This window comes from Strigops habroptila, chromosome 16 (genome assembly GCF_004027225.2).
Source record: "Strigops habroptila isolate Jane chromosome 16, bStrHab1.2.pri, whole genome shotgun sequence".
Taxonomy (NCBI): domain Eukaryota; kingdom Metazoa; phylum Chordata; class Aves; order Psittaciformes; family Psittacidae; genus Strigops; species Strigops habroptila.
In genome coordinates, this window is record NC_044292.2 from 4,062,509 (window position 1) to 4,089,609 (window position 27,101).

A 27,101-nucleotide genomic window follows, 5' to 3' on the forward strand; every position below is an offset into this window, starting at 1 on the left:
TTCCATACGTAAAACATATCAAGGGCTGTAATGAGAAAGACTTCTTACTCTTCTGCTGTGCTCCTTTAAAGGAAGACAGGATCTTTTAAGGACTGCACTGTTAAGAAATTATTTGATGTTGTACAATAATAGTTTAGTTTTTAGTTATTTTTAACAGAAATGAAGAGCTACTGTAGTGTACTAAGACCTCTCCAGCAAGCAGGGTGTGTGTGTGACCTCTGTTACAGGAATGGCTTCTAGAGAAGCTCAAGAAAAGGGAAGGAAATGAGAATTTCGGCTTTAGCTCACAGCCCAGACCCACCTGCACAGAGGGAGTAAGAAGCTTTATAAATCTGTACAACAGCCATACAAGGAAACCATTTTTTGGCCTCCACATGCAGTATTGCTTGAAGCTTACCACACATGTTCAAACTGGACGCATCTGCCAAGAATGTCACAAGGCAAAGCAACAGCCACTGCACTTCTCAAGCACAGGACTTGGTCGGTTTGATTTTCCCTTTGTTGCCCACCCTCGCCCTTCGGTTCACCCATCCCATCAAATACAGAACAAGGTTAAATTCTGTGACAAACTATCAGCCTCCTGCTTACGACTCTCACTGTCTTTGTGCTCTGCAGCACTGGCTGCCCATGAGCTGCCTCTTACCGTATTGTGCCAGCAAGAAGTGGATTGAAGGCATATAACCAGTCATTCATGTCTTTGTCATTGATGGCCTGGAGCAGGACCCCACGATGCTTTGTGCATACCCCAAATGTGTTGGGTGTCTGGAATATTAAGGACAATTTAAATCACTAAAGTCTACAAGCACATGATGCACACTTCCTCTATGAGGGAGAGTTTGCTATGGCACATTCCCGAACACCACAAGACCTAAAGTCTTTCATTTAAGTTTCAATGGTCATTTCCAGGATATTATTAGTCAATCAAATAGGACATCTTCTACAAATTATAGGCTTAACTCATAAGTGTGGACTTTAAGAGCTGAGATGGACCAGTAAAGTTAATTTGATTCCTTGCAGGATGTTTGTGTGTGTTGCTTTGGGTTTTTTCTTTCTAAATAAACAAACAAAATACACAACCCCAAAACACCACAGAAACAAGACTATAAAAAACAAACATAGAAGGGTGATGGTACCAACATATGCTCATAAAAGCAAAATACAATGTGTAACAGGAGCTTGTTTTGGTCTCTTGTACAACTGTGTCCAAAACATAAGAAACCCTGAACAAACTGGGGACTTTGTGGGCAGAATCATCAGATACCAGACATTGTCCAAGACACAGATGCATTTTCCTTGGATCAGAGATGACACACAGGATTGTATGGGTGCACTACCACCTGTAACATTCCTGCTCTATGGGTAAGTAAATGATAGCTGCAGACTGACCTTTACCATTGCCTGCTGATCCTCACTGTATTCCACCTGAGCTGTGGATAAGTTTATGATTCCTCTTTCTACAGGATCTTTGTCACTGTTGTAAATGAAAACGTAGGGACGGCGAACCACCACAAAGTGCTTGGCCCAGGAGCTGGAGAGTGGCTCTTTGAAGTGGAGGTACCCCTTCTTTGAGACCACAGAGCTAGAAAAGAACAAACCCACGGATAAACAGGAATACATTTTCCCCTAAATAAGACACCTACTAAGTATCCCTATTAACTGCAAAGCACTGTGTAAGACACTTGGTCCTTGGTACATTTTGTCTACAACAGTATTAAGCAAAAGTTCTACAGCAAACTGAATTTTGTCTTCAAGAACTACGCAAAGGTCTGACAGAAAGAAGGAGCCACAAAGATCTCTACTTCAGTGAGCTTCAGCCATGGTTTTGATGATAGCAGACATTATATTCAAGTCACTGAAAATCCTGTTTATTAAGTAGATGCAGGGAATGAATGCTGCAGAGATCAAATATCAACACAACCTACAACGATCCTGCTTCCATCACACAGGACTGCAGTTCTGCTATCACTTGTTTGATTTATCTTCCTCAAATGGGGCATAAAACCCTACAAATCTCAGAAAACCCTTGTGACAGCTCTCAGGAAGCCATGGTCACACAACAACAGAAAACTCACCCTGGTCTGATTTCCTCAATATCAGGAACAAGGTTTAAGAATTCATTCTTTCCAGCTCTGGCAAGATAGGAAGTTTCTACTGTAGGAATTAGCTGGAACTGTTCCACCTCATGACAGGGACTGGAGGCACGAGAATTTGCTTCTGGTGTTCTTAGAAATAAGAGTGGATAAAGAAAAGTAAATCACAACAAATTGTGAATGTGATAATGGAATTCAAAGTGCATCTACAGCCTTGTCTGTCTTACAAGTTTCATCTTCCAGTTTTGTATGACATTGGGATCCTGTTGTAAAGTAATAAAATAGTTTCCCTTGAAGTCTGTGGAATAAAACTTAAAATAACTGCTAGTAAGTTGTTTCCCCAGCACTTCTCCCTCACTTCTCTTGCCCAATTTACTATGGTTTCATGTAAAATGTATTACTTCATCAGCACTCCTCCTCTCAGGGATGTTAGGCTGAGAAGCTACAAATCACATGCCTTTCACTAAGTAATTAGTCCCAATTTAACCAAAAATATCTTCTCTAGATACAGCTGAGAGATATAAACAGAGATTATTGGCCAAACTGGTTTATTCTGGGTTGTTGTTCATAGGCCTTTTTACCAGAGCTCTGCATAAAACTTGTGGACTCTGCACACTGACATTGCACCGGTCACTGGAATGATGAACATCTGACTGTTCATTCAGCACAAAGAAAAAGTAATTCAAAAGAACAAAATGGGGAAAAATAATTGTACAGAGTGATTGGAGAGGATAAGGTTGTACAGAGAAACATCTGAAAGCAGGGAAAAGGAAGGAAGGAGGAGAAAAATAAATCAGAAAACATAGCAAAGAGATTTGTGATACACCAAGAGGTAACGTGTTTCTATGAATACCCCATACTTACTTCTGGTCGATTGAATTGCATCTTGAATCCACCAGAGAGGGGCAGGTAGATGAAGGTGTGAGGGTGGCACTGCTGAAACTTGACACGGATGGGTCCCGCCCGATGGGGGAAATATCTGACAACTACAAGGACAAATACATGGAAAATATTAGAGATGCATTTTTTGGTAGCTGCTGCAGTCCAGGCTAGAGCATGGCACTGAGCATGCGGGAGGCTCAGATAATAGAAGGTGTTTTTAGCAGCCACTTCCCCACTTGGTAGTCAAATTTGCACACACAACCATCATAAACCCATCCAGGGGTGAAAATACAATGGCACTTTTGTAGGCACAGCTTGTTACTAATGTCCTAAACTTCTGATTATTCACACCCTGACTCCCTCAACAGAATATCAGACTATCCAGTTTGCAACTTGGTGTCCCCTGTACCTATAAGTCAGAGTTTAAAAACCCAATTTATCCTTTTACATCAGGAAAGTATATATAGGGAAAGACAGAGCACTTCCAGCCTGCTAACTAGAAGCTATATATAGCCCAAGTTCACACCATTTCTAATTCCTGCAATATGAATAATTCCAGCCAAATGCTTCCAGCAGACTGAAAAGAAAAGAAATTCATATGAAGTGTTTTGTCTCTTCACAGTTATCAACAGATTCCACAAACTACAAACATATTGCTATTGCACTACAAATATAGTGCATGAAATATTTACCTTGCATGAAATATTTACCTTACAATCACTGATGCTGTTGTACACCTGGTTAAATTCCCGATTGAAAGTGTGAGTAAGAAGCTGCAGACACTAAAGTGGGGGAGGAAAACAAACAACACACAGAAAAGGATTTTAAATTTAGATTTTCAGAGAAATTCAAACACAAGAGGCTCTTTGCCAAGACAAACTTGGCAGCTCATGAAAGGATAAACAGGATAAAAAGGATAAATTAGAATGTTTTGTTTACAGAACTACTAATGAAGGGGGACAAGGTACAGCTGTAGCACAAACCGAGCCACCAGCATTGGCTGCTGAGGATGGGTTATTTCACATTAAAAAGAAACTCACACAATACTGGATATTCACCATGCTGGGAAACTCATCATTAATGTTTAATCATCTTTGGCAACCCAATTTAGACCCATGCTGATTTTCTCATGTTATACCTTGGTGGCCAGCTCTTTCTCCCGATCCACCAGGCTTTCTATATCTGCTGAGTCGTAGCCGCTGCTCTCACTGGGCGTCACAGCACTCTCAAACGTTGTAGTTGAAATCTGTGAGGAAATGCTGGTGGAGGTACTGAGGGTTCCACTGCTCAGACTGGGAGATAGTGAGTCACTCAGGGACTTGGGGATGCTGTCACCAAGCTTTTCACGAAGCAGAAGGAAGTGTCGGGTTTTTTCCACCTAGGAAGAAAAGAAATCAGTGTCATCTGCTCCAGGATGTTGCCTACTTTATAGGCACTGAATTCTTATGCATTCTTTTAAGAGTCATACCAGTAAGCATTTACAGAGTTTACAATGGCACTAGAAATTGAATATACTGAGTTCTGAGCTGAAGATTCTACTCAGCAGTAGACACTTTCTATCTTCTCTGTTGGAGAATTTACTTAAATCTTGACTTTGGGAACAAACTCCCCTCTGGGAACCCGTTCAGCTCAGAAGATCGAACAGGAGGTAGACGAAAGGCAAATTCAAAGGTACAGCTGTGCTTTTTCTTCCCCTTCCCCCATTTCTTTACTCACCTCATGCAGCAGCTCCAGTTTCTCCAGTTCCCACTGATGCTCAAGAATGAGGCTGTCACCCCTGGGCCTCCAACCTGCTAGGTTCTCCTCTCCTCGCACATAAGCTACAGATGTATCCAGGACTTTCCTCCTCCTCCTCTGCATTCCTGAGCAGTGAAAAATAACATCAGACATGTTAAAAACAGAGTCTGAGCAATGCCACTAAAACACACTACCAATTAGCAATCTGTGAAGAACTAACACTTCTGCTGTTGGGCTGGAAATAAACATGGCAATGATTCCATTAACAGCAGTCACACATTCCAAAGAGATTTGATTTCATCCAGTTTTCTTCATTCAGATATTTTCTACTGACCAGGATATAATGCAAACTCCTGTTCAGTCTAATTCAACACAAGAACTTCAATTGCTAGGTCTTAAAGGAAAAATACACTGATACTACATGAACTACATTCCTTCCAAGTTCTCAAGCTTGCATCAGGTATCAGTGTATCTTCAACAGACCAAGACTAAACTCTATAGCTGCAAATACAAGTCTCACCTGTGTTAGTTATGAGCCATGCACTATGACCCCTAAGCTTATGACTCAGGCACATGCTCAGTTTCCTGATATACCCATGTCAGCAAATGTAAAGTTATCAGTGAATCCTTGGTTCACCAATGGTAAACACAAACCCAAGTGGAAAATAAAAGTCTGCATAAAAGTTTTTTTAATGGAATAGCAATGTTCCACTGCTCCTATGAAACAGAGGAACTGCTTCCCATCAGGACAGAAGTGTTTACTCCATTCTGCCTATGGAATTTGCTGCAGTATTTCATATTTGTCACTTGAACACCCAGTCACTGCTCACCTGGACTTCCCGTGTCTGACATTTTGCATAAACTTAGTTCATAGATCCCGGTTACACGATTACTGTTCACAAGAAACCAGAGGGGAAAAAAACCTGTTAACTTCAGATATAAAGTGCATTAGCTTTAGTTAAGTGGTCTCCAAATTAGAAGTTTAAGTATAGTTGTTACTTAGAACTACATTTGAATTCTAATCTTGACATAAAATAGCCAGGACTGCAAGATTTCTAAAAGCTGCATTTCCCCCATGCTCCTCCCCACCCCCCATTAGACTCAGCAAACAGCCACTGTGGTACATTCCAGATCAGGATCAGGGTCATCTATGCACAAGCTTAAAAAAGTAGATCTCTGTACCCAACTGTTCAGTCAAAAAACTGGAAAAGGGGTTAATAAAGAGAGAAGCCATCAGAGTTTCACTGAAATAAATGCAAGAATGGATGTCCAAAACCAGACTGAAGAACTGGAACTAGGTAGGATTTCAAGGAAGAAATAAAGAAAACTAAGCTGCATTCTCCCCGTGCCCTCTAAGAGAAAAAGCATACACTGACATAAAACACAGATACCAAAACTGGCAACTGAACTTACGAATCTGGAGATTTGGAGTAGCCACTGCCAAAGAGATTGCGCAGTGATCGTGGTGGGGAGATCTTGGCATCTCGTGAGTAAAAGACCATACAAACATCCTTTGTTATAACAGCAGGCTGGATGCAATGGTCAAGCTGAAAGAAGGAACAGCAATGAATGAGTGGCTGCAGGCAACTATGCCAAGTTATGCTGCTTCCTTCTTTTAGTGGGACAGCTTTATGAAATTTGTTCTTGTTTGGGTCTTTGGTAAAGGGTTTTCATGTGTTCCCATGAAACAGAACTGTCAAATTACTTGATGCATCTTGTAGGTGAAATACTTGTACTACACAAGATAAAAGTATCTTACATGCAAAGCCAAAAGTTAGGCCAGTGTTTGTAACATTAGTAGTACTTACATAGCAACGTTTGCTGATTTCAATGGATTTTCAGATACAAAGATAGATAAAATGAGGCACAGAAAGAGAAGGAGATCACCAGTTTCACTTCACATTTGCTGTGGGGCAGTAATACCTTGACATCTGTAACACTTTAACTGTGAATAAATTTTTCCACCCTGTTCTCAGAAGATGAATAAAGACTTTGCCTGGCTTCAGGATTCAAAAACCACTTAGTCCAGTAAGTATTTATCTCAGGTACAGAGTCTACTGTCTCAAATAGTTATTCTTGAGTCACAAGCAAACAGGAAGGCATAGGTCTCTAACCTCCAGATAAGCAGAAAGGGTCATATATATCTTCTCTCCATATGGTGTCACTCGATTGAGAAGAAGGGAGTTATGCAAGGAGCTATCCCAAACTGCTTCAAACCGATAGAAAGTCCTGGAAAAAAGTACAGTAAAAGCTCAATAGTAAGAGTTCCTCTGCATCCCTCTGATCAGTGTAAAGCGGCTCATCCTTGACATCATCCACTAGGACTCTCAGTGGCTCAGATAACAAATAGTTGAAGCAAAGACCTTCTCTTCTTTCCCAAGATACCTTACTTCTACCTCAAACCAGAATGACTGATAGGTAGGGTTAAGTCCTATAACCAAGTGATAGATAAGATAAAGATTTCTTTCTATGTCTCTACTAGATTTAATTAAAAACTTCCAGATTTAATTAAAAACACAAACTTCTGCAGTTGAAAGGAAGGAGCTGAAGGCTCCCACAGTTCTGCCCCAGCAATCAGGAAAGTCCATCTGTTCAAGGCAAAAGTGAGACACAGCATCATACACAGGACAGCTAAATCATCAGATCTGGAGTCACCATTACACACTCTTGAACAGGGGCTATGGGAAATGAGCTTTCTCCTTTCTCACAAGTAGAGACTGATCCCATGTAGGTTCCTTTGGAAAGAAGTCCTAGGAATGCAGCCTGCTTTTCTACACTGGTAACAGAAAAAGAATTCTTCATCACCTCCATATAATTTCCCTCCCAAATCCCCTTGCCACTGAGGTTTTCCATCCCATTTCAAGTCCAAATGATGTGGTACTAAAAGCAAGTGCTTTATGTATAGTATTTCTTTAAAACAAGTTCTATCTCTGAAGAGCTTCTCTACTAATGCCCAAGGCCAACTAAAATGAAACAAGAGACAAATGACAAAAAGCAGGGTGGGGGTGGAAGAAAGAAATAACAAAACTCAAATCAAAAAGAAACAAGCAGCAGCCCAAGAGCAGACATATCAGAAACAAAGTTCTGATCTCAGAGTTTCCAAGAATCTCCTTTGCCTGATACCAATTACACAATTCTCAGCCAGTACCTTGAGACACCATGAACTGTGCAGTCAAGTAATATAATCTGAGCATATTGCTAAACATACTGTCTGCATTTGAAGCAGAAATTACTTCTACATGTCCTGCTTCTATTAAAAATGCTACACAGAAATATATTCTAAAGGCTAAGTAACTGGTAACTTTAAAAGCACTGTAATGTACTCATCCTTACTTGAGTTAGATTAGGCAAATGCCATAGGTTGTCCTCTAACCCTTTACCTGTGCTAAGTCCCTATGTTTTAATCTTCCATCGTGTCTTAGTTATGAGAGCAATCTTTTAAACTTTTAGCAAGCTCCAGATTTACTACCTGGATGGAAGAAAGAGTAGTAAAACCTGGTTGTGCACAGATGGGAAAGCCAGTGTACCTCATCCCTGAATGAGCTCTGCACCATTTGCCAAACATCACTCCTCATCATGAGAGGACACAGGTGTAAAAGTTCGTCAGTGCAGAACTAAATGTCAGCAAAATGATGCTTTCTGGTTAAAAATCAAGCTGAAGTCAAGTATAGCTTCAAGACAGTTAGTCCACTGGATTTTGTCTAGCCAGAAGGTTAAATATACAGTCTTGCCTGTCCAAACCAGAACTTGCTAGAATAGTTGTAGAGGGAGACAAAAACTAGAAGTGAGCAAACTTCTTTCAGCACAGTCAATAGCACAAGAGGGAAAATGGAGCAGAGAACAAGCAAAGCATGGAAAACAGAAGAAACAGGTTAAAGGCTCCAGTGTATAGTTAGAACTGATTTTTAGGTGGATTTTAGCATTTGGGGTGAATTCAGAGCATTGAAGACAAAGTCTGCTCTTTTTCAAAGAGGCAGAACACAGAAAGAGTGCAAATTGCCCCAGATTGTGCAGCCAGAATGCTTGGCTCTGACCCAATCTGGAAGGTGAAAGAAGAATCCAGTCTGAGCAGCTACTACATGTCTCACTTCTCTGCCAACTGGTAAACTAAGTAGCAGCCACATGGTTAAATTTCAGATGCAAATCCAACCTAAGAACAGAGGTTGAATGACAGTCACATGGCAGCCACTGCTTTTTGTTCCATGCAATTCTGAGCTGGAATTTCAAGTAACCTAATCATTCTGTCCTTGACTTGGTACTTCAAACATGGCAAGCATTAGAGAGTCAGAGACAGGAAAAAAATCCAAGTTTAGTTCTTTGATACAGAACAAAGGAAGAAAATAGCAAGGACTACAAATAGGGACTATATTCTGACAGCACATTTTGAGAACCAGGAAGACTCAACAAAGGAAGCTGTCTCTTCCACGTCAAAGAAAGTTTGCCTTTACAAGTCCCCCACTGAATTGTACCTGAATAAACCCTTGACACAAAGGAGGAGGATGTATACTACTTCTGGAAGAGCTAAGAGGAGTGCTAACAGAAATTAGTAAAAGCTAAAAGGGAAGTGGCAGCAATACATATGGGACATAAAGCTTCTTGAAAATAGAATGCTTTATGTACAAAGCAAGCAAACAGAAAATACCTAGGCATATCCTTATCAAGAAAGAGCCTGTGAAAACATAGAAAGAGCTTCAGTTAGTCCAGCCAAAAGCAGAACAGAAAAGCAACAGCCGAGAGGAACGGAGCAAACAAAAAACCCACACCAACCAGAAAACAAGTCTGCAGACAATGAGCAAACATAAAACACACATAATCCTTTACCAGGGCTTCAATCCCACTCCATCACCCTGCCACACACTCATCCCACAATTTAAACCTTGGCATTTTGGCAAGATGTGGTCAACAGCTACATCTCACTGACACTCATCCTTCACCCAAGTGGTTCATCTAATAGGAAACTACAGAGCTATATAGGAATTCCTTGAAATTGTGAGAGAACAGGAAGTACAGAGCTTGCCAACTGCAAATCCAAGAGCATCAGACTCGAAACCAGCAATGTTTCAGTTATACTGACCCATTAATCCAAATACACTAAATGTAAAATACCCAGTTCTCAGTGGGAGGCAGAGAGTAACTGCTAAAACCTGCCACTGTCCGTGCTTACTGACACTAGGTGGCAGGAAGACATTCAGCTGTAGGAGTGGCATTCTGATTCCATCTTTAATATTGCAGTGGAATTTCAAAGTCCAAGCCTCTAATGGAGAGGGAAGAAGCCATTTCAGTGCCTAGATGGATACTGCCTGCAGCATTCAGCAGCTGCAGCAGAGATGGGCTCCAAAACAACCCCCTCCCCTCCGGAAACCCTTATTCAGAGTTAAATTTCAGAGATATTCCTGCTTTGCACCAGCTAAACAGCCAGGAGAGGTCAAGTGACTTGGCTGATGTCAGAGCAGGGAGAGGCTGTGCTGGCAATGCAGCATTCCGCTTCCCTGCTCTTTGTTGCAGACACTGAAGCAAAACAATGTGGAGTCTGACTGATCTTTACAGCAACGCACCCTAATGAGAGAGACAGCAGCCAGAAACCTCTCAGCCCTGCTGTCGCCCAAATGATTGCAGATACATGGAACAGAGCCCCCCTTATTAGAACTGGGGTTAATTTGTGATACATCTATATAAATCCACAAATTATGAAGTTTAATTTACACAGCATGACTCTTGCTTAAATTGTCACATGCTTGTTCCAGGAATAATACAAGTATGTACAATTCCATAAATACATCCCCAAGATCACCCCTGTACTTCACTGCTGTATTCTAGCAACAAACCTTGATCTCAGTTTAAAAGTTCTGGGTGAAATCCTGAGAGTCCCTTAAGCTGTTCCTTTCCATCCTCCCTCTACGGTGCTTACACATGGAAACTAATGCAAATGCATTAGAAATCCTCCACCCAGACCAATGGAATTCAGCTTTAGCAAGAGTATCTGGTAACGTTCATTCTCCATTTCTAGGCCCTGTGTCTATGGAATTTTACATTTAATAATTAGCAGCATTCCCAGCTTTCCAGACATCCTGCCAATACATCAGAGGTCAAAGAAACTTCAGATTCCTGCTAGAGTGCTCAGTTTATTCACTTACCTATTGGAGCTGTGAGAGGACTTCAGGTATTTTGCAGAGATAATATTCAAAGACAGAATAGCATCCACAGCAGCTTCATCTACCTCTGCTTTATTTCTTATACGCCCTGAAAAAGGTAAGAGGGGGAAGCAACTAGAACTAAATCTTAAACACAGAAAGAATTTGTTTTCTCAAATATCATTTCAGACTATGTGATTAACAAGCAACTGTGAGTGGAAGTTGCAAAACTTAGTTTTTCCTCTGGATCCTTTTCAAAAGCCTCCTCTCACAGCCAGTAGTCATAAAGATGACAGAATCTGATACAAAGAGAAATAACCATTCGTGCTTTTTCCTTCCTTCCATAGCAACATGTGAAACAACAGACTCACCAACAACCAGCTCTCGCACGTCTTTCCAGTGCAGCTCACTGCCCTTCTCATGGATAATGGTGACTGTGATTCTACGCTGGATTCCCTGGTAGAGTTCAAAAACAAAACACTGGTGAAGTACTCACACACACACAAACATCATCTATTTTGCACTTATACTGCAAAAATGAGGCAAATAAGATCATTTAAATTAGTTTTTAACTGTGAACAAGCACATATGCACTTCAGGGCTCTAAAATTAACTTAAGAGGAACATTATATTCTCATATGGAACAGAAATAATGCTTCTCTCTCCTCATTTCACAAAGGCAGAGTTTTTTAACCTAAAACAGTCCTGAAATTGTTGCTATGCTCTCAAAGATGTGTGTGGTCCCTTGAATATATCAGAGTTGACCACATAAAAAAGGCAAATACTTAGTTCATGTGTGGTTATATACACTTATATTAAAGTGTATACATCAAAACAACTGCATACACCAAAAGAAGTTACTAGAAAATTGCAACCATTCATGAAGACATTCTCCTTCTTTTCACATGTGTTTGTTACAAGCCAAAAGATAATAAAACTCTGTAATAGCTGGGAAAAAGGTAAAATTGTAGAATAGAAATAAAGACCACATCTGAAAAATTCCCCAGGTGTTGGTTGCAACAGACTCCACTCTTCCAAATGCAGAAGACAACTACCCAGGGAGAAGGTGCTTTGTGTGTAGCTTCCCAAAGCTGAAAAGTGTTTTTGCCTACGTTGTGGATTTGACAATGGGATTGATAATGGTTTTAGAGAGGCTACAATTACTCTGGTTTGAAGTGCAAGTAACTGATGAAGACACTAGTAAATATAGAACTAATATTTTTTTCATTTTTAATAAGGAAATCATTGGAATATGGCCATTATTCCTAAGCTATAAGAACTGTTCTTATAATTTTAAAAAGACAGAAGAAATGCAAATCACAGATAAACTCTATGAAAAGGACCGGAGAATATGAGAGTAGAAAAACCACAACGTAAACCTATAAACAATATTTAACTAGGAGTATCTTTAGAATCTAGCTAAAGACAAATTATTACTAAGGATTATTACAGGCATTTAAAATGCACTGAGATGTGGTTATTTTGTAGATCTGCCTCACAGCCACATGCAGTGAGAAAGAACCAATGAAAGTTGAGTCCATGTGATCCTTCTGTGGCCTTGCTAGAAATGTTGGGAGAACTCTGAAGGCACAAATCTGGTCCGGAAGGTTCCTGCTTCTTAAAAGGCTTTCATCTTCCATGAGTGGAATGATAAGCAACAGACTAGAGGCCAAACATATTCTCATAGCCCAAAGCTAACATGTTAACTACAGACTGAAAGATGACTGACCCTACAGCTATTATTAGACAGCTGTGTGGGAAAGGAGAAGACATGAAAGATGCAAAATCCAGTCATTAGCCTTCTAACCCCCCTCAGAGATGAAACTTGCTGTTCTACAGCCTTCATTAGTACCTGGTGAAGCAGGAACGTCCCCTGACAGGGTAGGCCTCCAGTGTGGTCCACAATAGCAGGAATATACCTGTGTGAGACAGTGAAATCAACAGGCAGGAAAGATACACTTTAGCACAGCAAATTTACTCTGTATTCTCCTGCCAACAGTTACCTTTCTATATAGTAAGTGAAGAAACACGAGTGTTTCTACTGACTCTCAGACTGGACTCTTTATTCCACCACAGTATCAGTGAAATATAGAAGTGTCACATACTGTACTTCCTGCACTTCTGGATAACTCTGTGGAACTTGTTTCTCAATATAATCCCTAAGGACCTGTCAGGGGAAACCCTTCTCTGTAGCAGAGGTGAACATAAAATAGGGCCTGGAGCATAAAGTTTCTAGTGACCCAAAGAATCTGAACTCATGGCCTAAGTAGGGTAAGTTTTCCCAGCACCTATTCAGCTGGTTTGCATGGGCTTTCAGAGTGGAAGGATTGCAACATGGTTTAGTGCGACGTGTTCCTGCTCATGGCAGGGGGGTTGGAACTAGATGATCTTAAGGTCCTTTCCAACCCTAACTATTCTATGATTCTATGATTCTATTACTGAAGGTAAGGAAGTGGAAGGATCATGAAAGATCATTCTACCTCTTCAGTCCTTTCCAATGGGGACAATAAATGCCATCAGAACTCACACCCAGTCACTACAAACCAGCCAGGCTACTGCCTGATACCAATTGCTAAACATCAGCCTGGTGTGAAGGGAACAAAGGGTAAAAGATCAAACTCCCATTAATCACTGTTCTTAAAGCATAAAAGATGAATACTGGACTTACTCCCCTGTTGGCTCCAATTCGCTGATCTCAAACCAGACGAGGAGGTCGTACTTGCTCACACTCTGGCCCAAGCTGGGTTTGCTCAGAGTGTTGAGCTTTGTAGCTGGCACTTAAATAAAGAAAGAAAAGAAAAAATGTATTTGCAAAGACTGAACAAGTGAAGCTTACCCAAGGGCTCATTTCAGTGATCCTATGTGCAGACCACATCTTTTGCCATGAAAACTGTTGCTTACAACAACCATTTATCAAAGTGTTGGTTTTTAAATCTGAGTTACTAGATTAAAGAAAAAAAGAGTTAAATATTGAATCAAAAGTGTATCCAAAAAGCTTGTAGAAATATGCAGTCTCTCTAGATCCACAGAAAAAGAGGTTTCCAAATGTACATCAGTTACTTTATGGCTTAATGGTGATTTAGAATTGCTTAGGTCTGTTCATCTGCAACAGTACTCACCCATGAAGTACATTTCCCCTTCCCCACACAAGGAAAGGGGAAGGGAAAAAAAACGAAAAACAAGAACTTAAAGCTTCAGTCCTCTCTTCTTTGTGTTACAGATTGCTTGACTCCTGTACCAGTTTAGATAATGTGTATGTAAAAAAGCTGAACAAGACTTATTCCAGAGCTATAATCCTACCAAAGTCTGACTCTGAGCTCCTTGTGTTTTGGTATTAGTGATTACTACTGGCCAGATCCTCTCCAATTCCTTTCATGCAAATGTAGGGATAAACCATGTTAAAAAAAACTAATGGGGTAAGTGAAATTGTAAAAATAACCTGATATTTCTTCACACATACTTACACCACACCTTGTAGTTATCATTACATGACTTCTCTTATCTGTTCACTCATTTCAATTTCTAAATGGGAACATATTGAAAGCTCAGTTCCTGTGTACTGTGACAGGTATTTTTGCAACTCTCCAATTGATTTACCATCTTTTCCTCCTTTTATTAACCTCATTGCTTTTATGAAGCCAAACAATTATTCTCTTCTAGCTTCTCAAGCCCCATTCTTTCCTTGCTCAACGGTAATTTAGGTTATTCTATCTTTACAACTCTGTGTATCTTTCAAGTTCCACCATGACTTAACCTCCCATGCACTGGAAGAGCAGAACAGTCCCCAGTTAAGAAAATGTCCCTATACGTATGCCTGTGTAGTCTCTTTGAAAAAGTAATAATAATAATAATAATAATAATAATAGTAATAATACATAATTCTGTTTCTTTTCTGGATAAAATGGTAGCTTCCTCAGAGGGACAGAATTTACAAGAATCAGTTATTTACAGCAGTACAACTCCATCATGCTAGGTAGTAAGCCTCAGTGTCATCATTTACTCTTCCCATTCATTACTCAAGGTAGCCACTCTCTTATACCCATCATATCATATAGCACGTGAACTCATTCCAGCTGGACTCTGCTGTTGATAGCAAGAGGAACAAACACACAAGTCACTCAAGTTTACTGCTAAGCAGAGACACTCAAAAGCACCAGAAGAGAAAAACAACAGAAAGACACATTTAACTAAACATGAAAGCCAGTTCTAGAAGTTCTCATGGCCTTGCTTTGGCACAATTAATAACCAGTGTGTGGGCTGGGTTTCTTTGGTGGTTTTTTTTTTAATGTGAGGAACAGCAGTATTAGTGGCAAAAAAAGATGATGAACAAAAAGCAAACCTGTACAGAACACAGCAGAACATTTCCCTCTACAGCTGTTTTTTCATATGCAGCATCTCTCATCCCAGTACTACAAAACTATGTACAGAACACACAAAAAAAGCCCCAGAGATCCAGGAAGTTTCAGGGAATAGATCCAGTGACACAGAAAAATCTGTGAAGCCTACCACAGTGAAGTTTATGGATTCTCTATAAGGTTCTCTCTAGAACAGCCCTAAATTAAGCACAGCATCATCCTTCCATGACCACAACCATGGCAGTTTCTAGTCCCAAGAATACTACACGGTAAAGGAAGAAGGAATTTTGGAGCACATTGTGGAACTACTTCTACATCTACCACAGATCAACTTTGGCTACTAACCATCTCGTTTAGGAGCCCGCTCACTCTGACAACTGGGAACAGGCAGAAAGAGAAAAGGTGGCAGCTGGTCAGCTCCATCCTGGAAAGCAGCCACGGCAGAGGATGCAAGCACGTTGGCATGCTCGGATAGCGTGTTCAGCACATGCACGTTTACATAGCCAGACATAAGATACCTAATCAACTCAATTTTTCTTTCATGGTCTGCAGAGGGAATGGAACACACACAAAAAAAGGATGGTAGAAATATGCAGGTGAGAGAAAGCTGGAGAAGGAGGAAATTAAAAGGTGAAATGAAAAATATAAGGCATAAAAGAGTTCAGCATGCATTATTACAATTAGGCAAAGAAAACCAAGGATCATTTCAACAAGACTGACTCACTGAACAAGAATGTTAGCAAGCAAAAAGATGAAGCAGTTAATGAATAAGCAAATTTTCAGTCAAGTGCTCAGTAAGCACATAAAAAGCCATAGCCAGATCTCATGGAAGATGGTCAACACCTCAGGAATGAAATTCTACCCTTTAATGAACCAAGAAGCACTTCCTGCAAGAGGGGCTTGAAAAGAACACATAAAAAGGAAGACAGCCAGCAAAGATAGATCCAATGCCCTTTGCAACGTTCACTCCATTACATTTCTTGGTGTCCTGAACAGTTTAGGAATACACCACGACCTTCAGCAGCAGACATGTGGTGTACAGAGTTAGAGAACTGTTCTCACCTGGCTTTGAGAGCGGCATAGGGGGAGGAAAGAATCTTCGGGAAGGCTGTGGAGGGCTATAAAGAAACGAAGAAAGTTACCAATATAGAGGAGCGAAACATAAAAAATCTATACAAATACACACATGTGCATCTATGTACACACAGACCCCCAGTACAGTCCTTCCACCCATTTTTGTCTTTCAAAATATCCTCACTAGCCCACAAAGACAGGTAAGTAAAGTATTACCTGTCACGAAAACAAGTGGACTCAGCACACGTCTCAGACTAACTGATGTCCTATTTCTATTCTAACTTAATTAATCCTAGCTGTCAGTAAAAAATTATTTACAATTTCCAACCACTCTACCCCCATTCTGTACTGAAAATTTCAGCAGGTAACAGGCATCTCCCAAAATAACTTAAAGAAAAGGAAAAGCCTCAGCTGGCATTTCCTCTTAAAACCAGCACCTGCTTCCTCAGCCTCTTCTCTTAAGCTTTGAGGACTTAGACACTAGGGGTCCTTTCCCCATTCCAAAAATTCAGCAACTTGGGCACTAGTTTGTCAAGAGGTTGAGAACCCTTTTTTTCCTCCCTAATCTCTGACTCTCCTCTTTTGTTATCCAACCTTTATGAATCAGACCACTTGCCCTGAGGGAACACTGCATCTGAGAGCACTGTTAAGGTTTACCAGAACTCGCTGAGATCACCACTCTAGTTCTGAGTACGATATTCTACCACCAAAGTGTTTGTAGGGTGGATACAGCTGTATTGGCAAAACAGCTTTCCATGTTTCAGCTGGCAGAACAATTCCATCACTCACTAACAACAGATACTACACTAGGTAAATAGGCTGCTGCCAGCACTCTTACCACCTCGCTCAGGAATCCTATTTGTGAGGGTGTGCCTATATAATATCAGCAGTATGAAAGAGTACTGCCCACTCACCTGAGCATGATCACAAACAGCCTTTATGCCAGAATAGTGAGCAATACCTGTTGAGATCCTGTCCTTGCAGATGGAGAGGATGCTGCTGATAATGTCCAAAGACTTCAAACACAACAGGCTTGGTTTTGATGTACTCCACAAATGATTCCGTCACTTCCACAGCAATCTATTAGGCAAAGTAAGGAAAGAAAATGAGACATACTGGGAGGAAATTCCTTTTTGGTTTAGGCATTAATTCCACTCTTTGATAAAGGAGAAAATGAAAGCCTCAATATTAGTCATTTTAAGTAGCAAAGGAGGCTACATGTAACCAAAGGATTACACAGTTCATAAAAATAGACATATTCAGTTCATCTGAGATCATAAGCACTGCTATTCACATAGATTTTATTTCCTGAATTCTAAATTGTTTTCATTGAACATCCTGGGAAGGAAACAGAGAATTCAAAGGCAGGAAGTAGAGGTGAAACAGGAGAGTTAAATCTGCCATACAGAATCATTCTGTATTTTCTTCTCCACTGGGGATTATATCATCCACCTGATCACTCCTTCTACTGTCTGTTCTTAATATTCCCCTTTCCCCCCTTTCCCATACACCTCTCATGATTATAACAAGAAGGATACAAACAACTCCCAGTGCTAAAACAGGCACTTACTATTCATGTGAAGTTTTACTTACATTCTGAACATGGTAAAACCCAAGGGGAGTCCCTCGACCATTGTTTTTAAGAGGTTCTGTTGAGAAAGCTTCATCGTGTCGATGTAAAAAGCTTTAAGAAACCAAACAAAAAAACCCAAAATAAACCTCCATAGAACCATTTAGTGAAGATTGCTGTGCTGTGAACCCAACACTGAAAGGAACTCTTATTTTTTCTGCTAAGACTATAGAGGGAGTTGAGTCTTTGGGACCAAAATTCCTGTACTTGTTTTGTGTCCATTACTGCTATTTTTAATTCCCTTTCATAAGAAACTAAGCCAAAGAAACTTTCACTTGAAAGCTACTGAGTTACTCAAGGACCTTATAGCTTTCATTCTAATTAAGCATGTGCACCATCTAATACCAATTTTTCCACCTTAAAAGCCATTACAAAGCAAAAAGTTAAGATATCTACAACTAATCACTGAAGAGTTCACTGTGGTTCATAATTCCTTTCTGCAAAACTTTATTCCCTAATACCATCCTGACACAAAGCAGGTACTGCTCATAAAGGAATTCCAGTAACTGACAGGGTGTTTTTCTCTGCTATACCACAGTGCCAGCAATGCAAAAAGCTTTCCGTCAGACCCTCATTGCCCACTGTTATTTGCACTCTCTACCAAACCATTACTTGGTAATGTAAAGAAGGACAAACTCTTACTTGAACTGGCAGAAAATATCTGCGTATTCAGGCAGGATGCCGCTGGCCTGCAGCACTGTCACACGGAAGGTAAACACGCTGCCCAGTTTCAAGTGATCACCAATTTCCTCAGTGAATCCTTCCATAGTCATCTTTCCATCCAGAGTGGCTGACTTCAAGTCTTAGGGAGACACAAACATCCCACATGAAATCACTGTTTTCTTTTTCTCCTCCACTCTGCCCTTTCTTTTCTTAAAATATTCCTTCAGGAACAGTTTAGTCCCATCACACTTTTTTGTTTTTCTCTTAAGCCCGAATTACTTGCTGACAATCAAAAGATCCAAATACCTGGAAACAGTTTCTTCTGCATGGTTCTTCAATTGAATAACTCCAGCATGTATCACATGCACAACCCATCAGTTACACCTCTCCCTACCTATTATATTCTTAAAGGACGCTCAGAACTCCTTTCTGTCACTGACTGAAAGTGTGCCAGATTTCCCTTCAGTTCTCCAAAACTACTACATATTTCTTGCTTACCTAGCTCATTCATTCTGTTGATCTCCTCTGGAGGAGTTGTAACCTCTGAATTCTGCCCTTGCCCTTCCACAATTCTTAATTCTTCCAATGAGAGCCCAGAGCGAGTCATTGCAACCGAAGAAAAATCACTCTGAAAAATTAAATGAAGTGGCATGTAACAGACTCTGGTTTTGACATCCCTTTCTTCCCCCACAATACTTATTCTTTATTTAGAAGCACAAACTACTCACTCAAGGAAACCGAAGTCAATTTTAAGACTTCTTACCTTATCAAAATACTCATTGTCAAATGAAATTTTAGCTGTGCCAGACTGTCGAATGCCAGATCCATAATCTGGGGCTTCTTCATCAGCTGAAAAACAGAAAAGGAAAAAACAATGATGAGGAGGAGAGGGAAAAACCCTCAGTTATCTACATGGAAATTCTGATTACAATGGAAACCAGTCTGTAAAGCAGAAGAGGCCTGGTCCCAGTCAGGCAATAACACATTAGAGTAAGTGCTGGGAAGAATCATAGCAGAAATCTGTCCACCATGAACTCAAGCGTGGGAAAACAAGACAAACTCTGAAGTTTCATAATGAATATACTTAACTTCAGAGAATTTTGAATGCAAAACCAACTTAGTACTCATTTTGATTATTTATTTATGATTCTGATTACCTGAGATAAATTAACATACCATAATTCAATGACCAACATAGAGGGTATACTTACATTGATTTAAACTGTCATCTAGAATTCTGTAGCCATAAACTAAGCAGCAACACTAGCTAGTGTTACAAGTGCATGCTCTAAGTTTGAAAGGTGATCCTGTCTGTATAGTCTGTCCATTTAACCTCCTCCTCTTTGTGGAGAGGAAAAACGAGGCCTGGTTAAACACCAGGTATTTTTTCCACAGTAAATGCATGTTTGCAGGAGAAATCCCAAGATTCAGAATGTGTTCCAAAGCTTTGCTAAGGACCAAATAATGCCACAGCCTTCTTTCAAGAGATGTCCCCAGTTAAATTTCTATTAGCCATGGTGTATTCTATTTATATGGATGGATAAATAGAGCATTTATTTGGAAATATTTGGTCAATGCTAAGAAGACCAAACCAAACTAGAAATGGGACTTTTGTACACATTAAATAGATTTTATTTCACTTGCTGGTTTAGTTCCTGCCAGAGTGATTCTTACACTTCTTCAGAGTCTGAGATTTCATTATAAGTTCCCATGGAGAGTCAAACTTCCAGGGTTACCCTGCCTAAAGAATACAGAAATGTTGGCAGTTAGCCAGTGCTAGAAAGGACAAATTATGGGAAGTATGTGTGCTCTCACCACCATGCACATGGCTAACTACCAAGAGTAAAACTCAACTAGCTCACCTCATACTGGAAAAGTATATTAGCTGCTGACTAGCAGACTACAGTTAAACTCTGGCACACACACAAATGGCAGCTCAAAGCTGGATGAAGCAGTTACCATCCTCATGTACCTAACCTTCTCTTCTGAAAAGTTGGTAATTCTTGGTGATTAAACAGTATGTTAAAACAATTTCTAAGTCCCAATACATTTTAGTGAGGCAATGAAATGGAAAACTGCTGCTGATTTCTCTTTATACTATGCTTATGCTGCGTGTCAAAAAGAAAACCTTCACTTGGTTTTTAGCTTTTAACTTACTGACACTAGTCAGCCCTTTCACTGTCTTCAAAAGCAGTGTTGCATTAACTGCCAGATATAAACTTCAGAGGTCAACACCATCATTTTAAAAGCTTCTGATCAGTAGCATTATTTTGAGATTTATTCATGCATGGCCCATATGATTCACACCAATGGAAAAAAATCAAAAGCAAGTTAATAATAAAGAACAAGTGTTCTTTGCAACACTGAAATTGTTCAGGTTTGAGTACAGAAGAGAATGGTTTGATTTGTTTGCCTGGTTTTTAAAGCTGCAACTGTTCATAGCATACCAAAGAGGTGCAACATAATGCTCAGAGTATCTCACCTGCTATAGCTTGCACTGCTACTCGCAGAAATCCTCGTACTTCTCCTTTCTCGCTAACAACAGCCACTCTGTGAATAAGAGGCACCGGGTACAGCAGATTGCTCAGGTATACAAATGCTCTGGTAATAGGAAGGAAAGAAAACACAAACAGCATTAGGCAAACATCTGCAAAACCAGACTGCAGTATTTGGTTGGCTAATGGGACATTCAAATCTTCAGTCTACTTTACTCCACTTATTAGACCTGCATTGTGGCCATGTATCCATATTGTCCACACACGGCTCTGCAGCAGTGTCAAAACTAAGTGAAGCCACAAAATGCTCTAAATCAGAATATACTGGAGACACAGGGCTTATATTAGTGAGTTACAGAACATATGAAGGACACACTTGAAGATGATGGCTTGATAGAAGGTAATTTTAGATGTACTACAGTTGTAAATGGAGCATTAGCGAGATGGTAGAAGTCTACTTAGGAGCTACTGATTATAAAGAATTGATTGAGTTTTCCACCCCGTGAGTGGTTTGAAATGATAAATTAAAAGGGAATTGATCTACTGTGTTCACACAGCCTCAAATATTTTACTGAACATATAAAAACACCCTTCAAAACAGACTGACTGAATGTTTTCTCTCTCTATCTTCATTTGATAACACCATACAGAGAGTAATCAGAAACCCCCAATAAACCATAAGTCATCTCTTAGGTTTCTTGGAAGATTCACTGGGTATATGGATAGCAGAAGACTGATGGTCTTCACAGCTAAATATCTTTAGGAGTATTATATTTATTCCTTTTTTATAAAGACCAAACCAAACAACACAACAGAACTGTCAAGCAATCATTTAGAAATTACAATTAAAATAGGAAAAGCAGCATTTAGGCCCAGTACTGGATGATCCTGCCGTAACACTAACCTTTGAAGTTATAATCATGCAGGGTCTGTTTTGGAACAATAAGTTAACAAATTTTATTGTACAGAGTTTTAATTAAAAGTTAGACTAATGAAGTTATTTAACATTTCTGCAATGAATTGCAAAAGTTCTTAGAACACCACACTGCAGTGTGATGAGAAAACCTTAGATGCTGAGAAGCCCAACAGGTCAGGTACAGAATGGCTCTCAACAAGGGGAACAAATGGAAGACTTGATTTAAGGGAGCTGTTTCAGAGTTCAGAAGAGTGCTCAGATGCATAGAAGTTTAACCAAGAGTTTTACCAGTTATTACATTCAAAGTGACTAAGCAACTGATGAATTTATGTATATTAAGTTATACCAAACACCAGTCATTTGTTTAAGGTTTCCTTCTTGCAGTCCTTTTTATTAGTCTTTATTATTAAGTATAGTTAATTCCTCAGATTTATAACTGTTATTGCTTAATATTCATAGGGCGAGTCCTGCATGACCAAAGAGGACTGAGAGAGAAATGAAGATGTTCACTGCCTCTGTCTGGAGACATAGCTATGGAATTTGTTCTGTGAACACAGCAAGACTGATCCAAACTCAATTCCTTGTGACACACAGCTAAGGACCAGAGCTAGAAAAGGTGAGTGTTTCTCCTTGGGTTCACATGCCCGTTCCCAGAATGAATGAATTCTCTTGAAATGACAAGGTAGTCAAACAGGTGTCAGTTGTGAACCAAAGGGACAAAAATAATGCTACTAAAAACCAAAGTGGTGACAAAATGCAATAGAGAAGAGAATGATTAATAAGGCTATAAAAGTAGCAAAACAAAAAAATGAACAAAACCATACAACAACAACAACAAAAGAACAACTGCAACGTAACACTTGACTATGATTAGGATCTAATTCCTCTTCAGTCTGCTCCAAAGTGAGGTAAGCACCGATAAAGCAGGGGAAGGGAGGGAGAAGAGACCAAATTTCAAGTAAAAAAATTGAAAGTTTAATTTCTTTTTTTGTTTTCCGTTTAGAAAATCTTTTCATTTTTAGCTTTGCAATTGCAGGTGGTGCTCATTTGAGAAAGCAGCATTCCACCAGAAAGAAAACAGTCCCTCACACTAACAAACTGGGATCGTTCGCTTGGACTGGACCAGGGATGGAGCTCAGGAAGGTATGTAGTTATGTGCTCAACATGGAAAACACACGCAGTTTGAAAACCACATTTCAAGCTAGGGAGAACGGACATTTTTCCCCAACAGAAAGGAATCTAAGTAGCCTTGCATTGATATGTATGAGACAGCTTCACTAACTAAAAGAGGCAGTAATTACAGAAGTATTCCTACTTCAAAGCCAAACCAGTGGAAAGCATTAACTGAATGGAAAATGAAAATAGATATTTATTTGCATGGCTAAAGTTCCAAAGCTGCTGTTCAACACATGACAGCCAGAGCATTCAGCTTTGTGAGCAACTCCAATTTTGTCACCTCAGTTCAATGACCATCCCAAGGGAAAAAAATAGTATTTCTCATCTTCCTTAACTTCCCTCCATCCAGCCACCTGGAATCAGTTCAACTCAGGGAAAGAAAAGCACATCATGCAAAAAGTTTTAAGCCTCCTGTTTGGTGCCGAAAATGCTGGATCTCTTCTGTAGAATGGAGAGCAAGAGCACATTTGCTGTACAGAGAAAAGAGCTGGTTTATGCAGCAATTCTGCCTTCCCGTGCCATTCCATCTGCTTCATCACAAGACAGTACCAAGTTAGGAGTGGATGAAATGTTAAGGCTCTCCTCCTCCTCTTCCCACATCTGGGAGCACTCCCACTCCCCCAACATCCTATCTGCAAGTGTCCCCCTGCACCTTAGCCCAGCAGACTGAAAGAGGGGGAGCTGTATTAGCAGAAAGATTGGTGAGGTAAATGGCATACTGACAACAAAACTAGAACTTAAATTTAACAAACACAAATTTCTTTAAAATAAAAAGTCAAAACAAAACCAACAGAACTCAGAATGATGACGGATATTTTTGAAATAAACACATCAATTCAAGATTTAAATAAAATACCCCGTAGGCCTTTCCCACCTCCCTTAAAAACATAGCAAATGCTTGCTATGTCACACCACTAAATAGAATCAGCCTTAAAGATAGCCCAGCATGCCAGAAGAGATGGCTAAAGGGACCAGCTCTTTGTTTTCTTTCTCTTTAATAGGTACAAATAAGACAGTCACAGCGCAGAGAGAGAAAAAGAAATACTGCGATGCCCAAGGAGTTGGATAACTACGTGAGCAATTCCTCCTCCTCCTCTCCTTCGTGACCTGGACTCATTATTGCTGATAACCCCCCAAAAAATATTAAACCCTATTTTATTTCTGTCCTACACATTCCACAACATACAAAACAGTACAGTTTAAAGTGTTAAGGGATTTGGGGTTTGTTACAAATTCAATGCTACCTTGTGCTCAAGACAATATGTATGTAGATGGACATACCCTCTGATATTTGTAAGTCACACTGTTCAGAAGTAGAACTCTAATGCTGCAAGACACTGAGGAATCAAAATAGTTTCTACTCAGTGGTGCTAAACAGCCTAACTGCTTTCTGTGAGACAATCAGCACAAAAGAAGACTGAAACAAGAACAGAAACAGAAGAGAAACCAACAACTGCAAAAAGTCATTCAGCTGTCTACTCAGAGATAATACAAACGAAGTTTCACTCCTCAATGCAATCAGCCCAAGTAAAGTTCTTTACTATGTGCAGCTTGCATGGTTTAGGCTAACATCCTTAACTGCTGCAGCTTCGTATGTCTGTAGAGACAGAGCTCAGTGTTCTTTTTAATACATGGAAATGGGAAGCAAGTTGTGTAACTGCCAGGAAGCACGACTGTTTCCATTGTACACTCTATTTGCTCAGCTTGTGTTGTGCTTCCTGAAGAGTTTGTGAAATGAAGATGAATAGCTCAACTTTTTCCCAAGCACTGAAGGTCCAGCTCTGAAAGAACATGCACAACAGGAGAGTGTGCTGGGATGCCAGCACTAGTACCAGAAAGCAGTCCCAGCCACTGCAAACAGCACACACATGCTGTGACTAGTCGATGACCACATCCAAGCCAGTTAAGATGGCTTTCCCAAACTGACTCTTGTGGATCAGATTAACCTGAAAGGATTAAGTTTTATAAAACACATTATCAGACATTGCACATAAGGGCACAAATTCACAGAGATCAAAGAGGATTAATGCAATTTCCTGCATCTTTAGTAACTGTAATTTTTGTTTCAAAGACTAGATCAAGGAAGTTCCAAGTTTTGATCACAGCTTATAAATAGGTCCACTACAGACAAAGAATGAAGTTAGACAATACAGCTAAACTGATCTAAAAGCTTGGTAAAAAGACTGACAAACTCAGTCCCTCATTTTCACAAATAATGCAAGGAAGTTTCCTGCATTTGAAGAAACTGCAAAAAGAACCTGCCTTCCTGACCATGAAGTCCTCCCTGCTTCGTCACAGAAAAGGATAGAGGCAAGCTCTTGCAGTCTGTTTTATGCAACACCTGCGGTAATCACTTCCCTTAGTGTTTTAACATGTAGATTGGCTTACAGAGTGATCAAAAAGGCATAACTGGGGGAGTGGGAGCAGAAGAGAGGGGAACAAAGTCACTAAATAACATGTTTCTTGTCATGAATAACACGTTTGAGCAAGATGATTTGTGAAGAAACAGCGCAAAGTACCGCATTTTTTAATGCAACTTGAGTTTTCACTATGTAATACTTGCTACCAAGAGTCACGCATCATCTGAGAAGCCAAATCATCTCAAAGAATACTCTTTTCCTCCTCCAGAAAGGACCATTCTTCTTTCTCCTCGTGCCATCTTTTCTCTTCAGAAAGAGGATGTTAGATGAGTTTTCAAAAAATTGATCTATTGGATTGGACTTAGAAAACTTTCCACCATACTCTGAAATTCTCTTCTATGGGAGAAAACTACATGCTACAGTACTAGCTCAGTGATCTTGCAATGGCTAAATAGAGCATTCCATAAATAATGCTCAAATAGTCTACACAGGCAAAACCATATTTGTTCTATGTTGTGACAGTTCTCTAGAAATAGATTTCCTCACATTGTCACATCTAAAGGTTATTTTCTCATTATTTAGGTCTTCATGGCCTCTGACATGGGAATTTAAAACTGAATGTTAAACTACACTCATTCTCTGGCAATTCCAATTTATGTATATAGATATTTTGGCTGGCTTGACAGATATTCTGTGCAGCACAAGGCAAAGCCACTGCAGTGTACAGCAAGAGCTGGTCCCTTTTGGCCATTCTCACAGTAACCTCACCAACCTTCCCACTAAAATGAACCAAGGGGATCGGTCGTAAAACGGGTCGCGCCCATCATTGAAGAGGTCTGATCCCTCCTCAGTTCCAACGTCGGAGCCAGTATCATCCACAAAGGCCTCATCATCAAAGTCCTCCATCTCATCCTGCTGCTCATCAGCCAGTTCAGTGATGTCGGAGTCAGCCGTGGAGAAAGTGGGGGAGGGCGTGCGATCAGCAAGACGCTCATTCACGCAGCCATGGAATATGGGGGAGCTAGATATCAGTTAATGGAATACCAATTAACAGGGGGAGGGGAAAGAAGAATGCTTCATTTAACAGCCGTCTGCTGCCAGCAGCACAGAGACCACCTGAACAACAAGCAAAGGCTTCAAACCATCGGGACTGCAATGAAATGTAAAGGAAGAGCTTGCTAACAAAGTTGGGAAGGAGAGCATCCTTGAACTGAGCAGAAAGCAAATGAAAAGTGAGTATATACATGGCTGAACATACAGTTATTGAGAGCACACCCATTTAACACAGCTACAATTCTTATTTCCAACACATAGCATTTTTGTAAATAAAAAATACTGTAAAGATGCAGCTGCCATCAGGAAATATTAAAGAATCCCATCAGATATTAGATATTTCCATAGGGTTTGACCAAACTATTTGAACCACATACACTAAGAAAGGCTCTGGACCACTTTTCCCCTCAGTTTCCAGCGTTGTTCATTATTCTCACAGCTCTGCTCCAGTGACCTCAGATAGAACTTAGCTAGCTACATTTTCGTAAAATAAACTTGTAACTTACTAAGGGTTCAATCAAATCAGGTTCTACAAGGTT

The 27,101-nt window shown here is 40.1% G+C and overlaps 1 protein-coding gene across 9 annotated transcripts in view; it reads right to left on the reverse strand.

Moving 5' to 3' along the window:
- KIF1B (kinesin family member 1B) overlaps window positions 1-27,101 on the reverse strand; it is a 94,862-nt gene that overhangs the window by 4,814 nt on the left and 62,947 nt on the right. For 6 of the 9 annotated variants that reach the window (XM_030507803.1, XM_030507798.1, XM_030507801.1 and 3 more), the window contains 22 exons: window positions 26,282-26,530; window positions 21,045-21,163; window positions 19,326-19,411; window positions 19,061-19,190; window positions 18,542-18,701; window positions 17,863-17,953; window positions 17,231-17,349; window positions 16,258-16,313; window positions 13,509-13,617; window positions 12,693-12,759; window positions 11,212-11,296; window positions 10,844-10,949; window positions 6,824-6,938; window positions 6,123-6,256; window positions 5,540-5,601; window positions 4,689-4,834; window positions 4,111-4,350; window positions 3,683-3,754; window positions 2,955-3,076; window positions 2,073-2,222; window positions 1,387-1,579; window positions 644-762 (listed from right to left, as the gene is read on the reverse strand). In XM_030507803.1, coding sequence (XP_030363663.1) covers window positions 644-762; window positions 1,387-1,579; window positions 2,073-2,222; window positions 2,955-3,076; window positions 3,683-3,754; window positions 4,111-4,350; window positions 4,689-4,834; window positions 5,540-5,601; window positions 6,123-6,256; window positions 6,824-6,938; window positions 10,844-10,949; window positions 11,212-11,296; window positions 12,693-12,759; window positions 13,509-13,617; window positions 16,258-16,313; window positions 17,231-17,349; window positions 17,863-17,953; window positions 18,542-18,701; window positions 19,061-19,190; window positions 19,326-19,411; window positions 21,045-21,163; window positions 26,282-26,530 — 2,730 coding nt within the window. The remainder of the gene's footprint in view (window positions 1-643; window positions 763-1,386; window positions 1,580-2,072; window positions 2,223-2,954; window positions 3,077-3,682; window positions 3,755-4,110; window positions 4,351-4,688; window positions 4,835-5,539; window positions 5,602-6,122; window positions 6,257-6,823; window positions 6,939-10,843; window positions 10,950-11,211; window positions 11,297-12,692; window positions 12,760-13,508; window positions 13,618-16,257; window positions 16,314-17,230; window positions 17,350-17,862; window positions 17,954-18,541; window positions 18,702-19,060; window positions 19,191-19,325; window positions 19,412-21,044; window positions 21,164-26,281; window positions 26,531-27,101) is intronic. The other 3 variants (XM_030507806.1, XM_030507805.1, XM_030507804.1) reach the window with 1 other exon arrangement.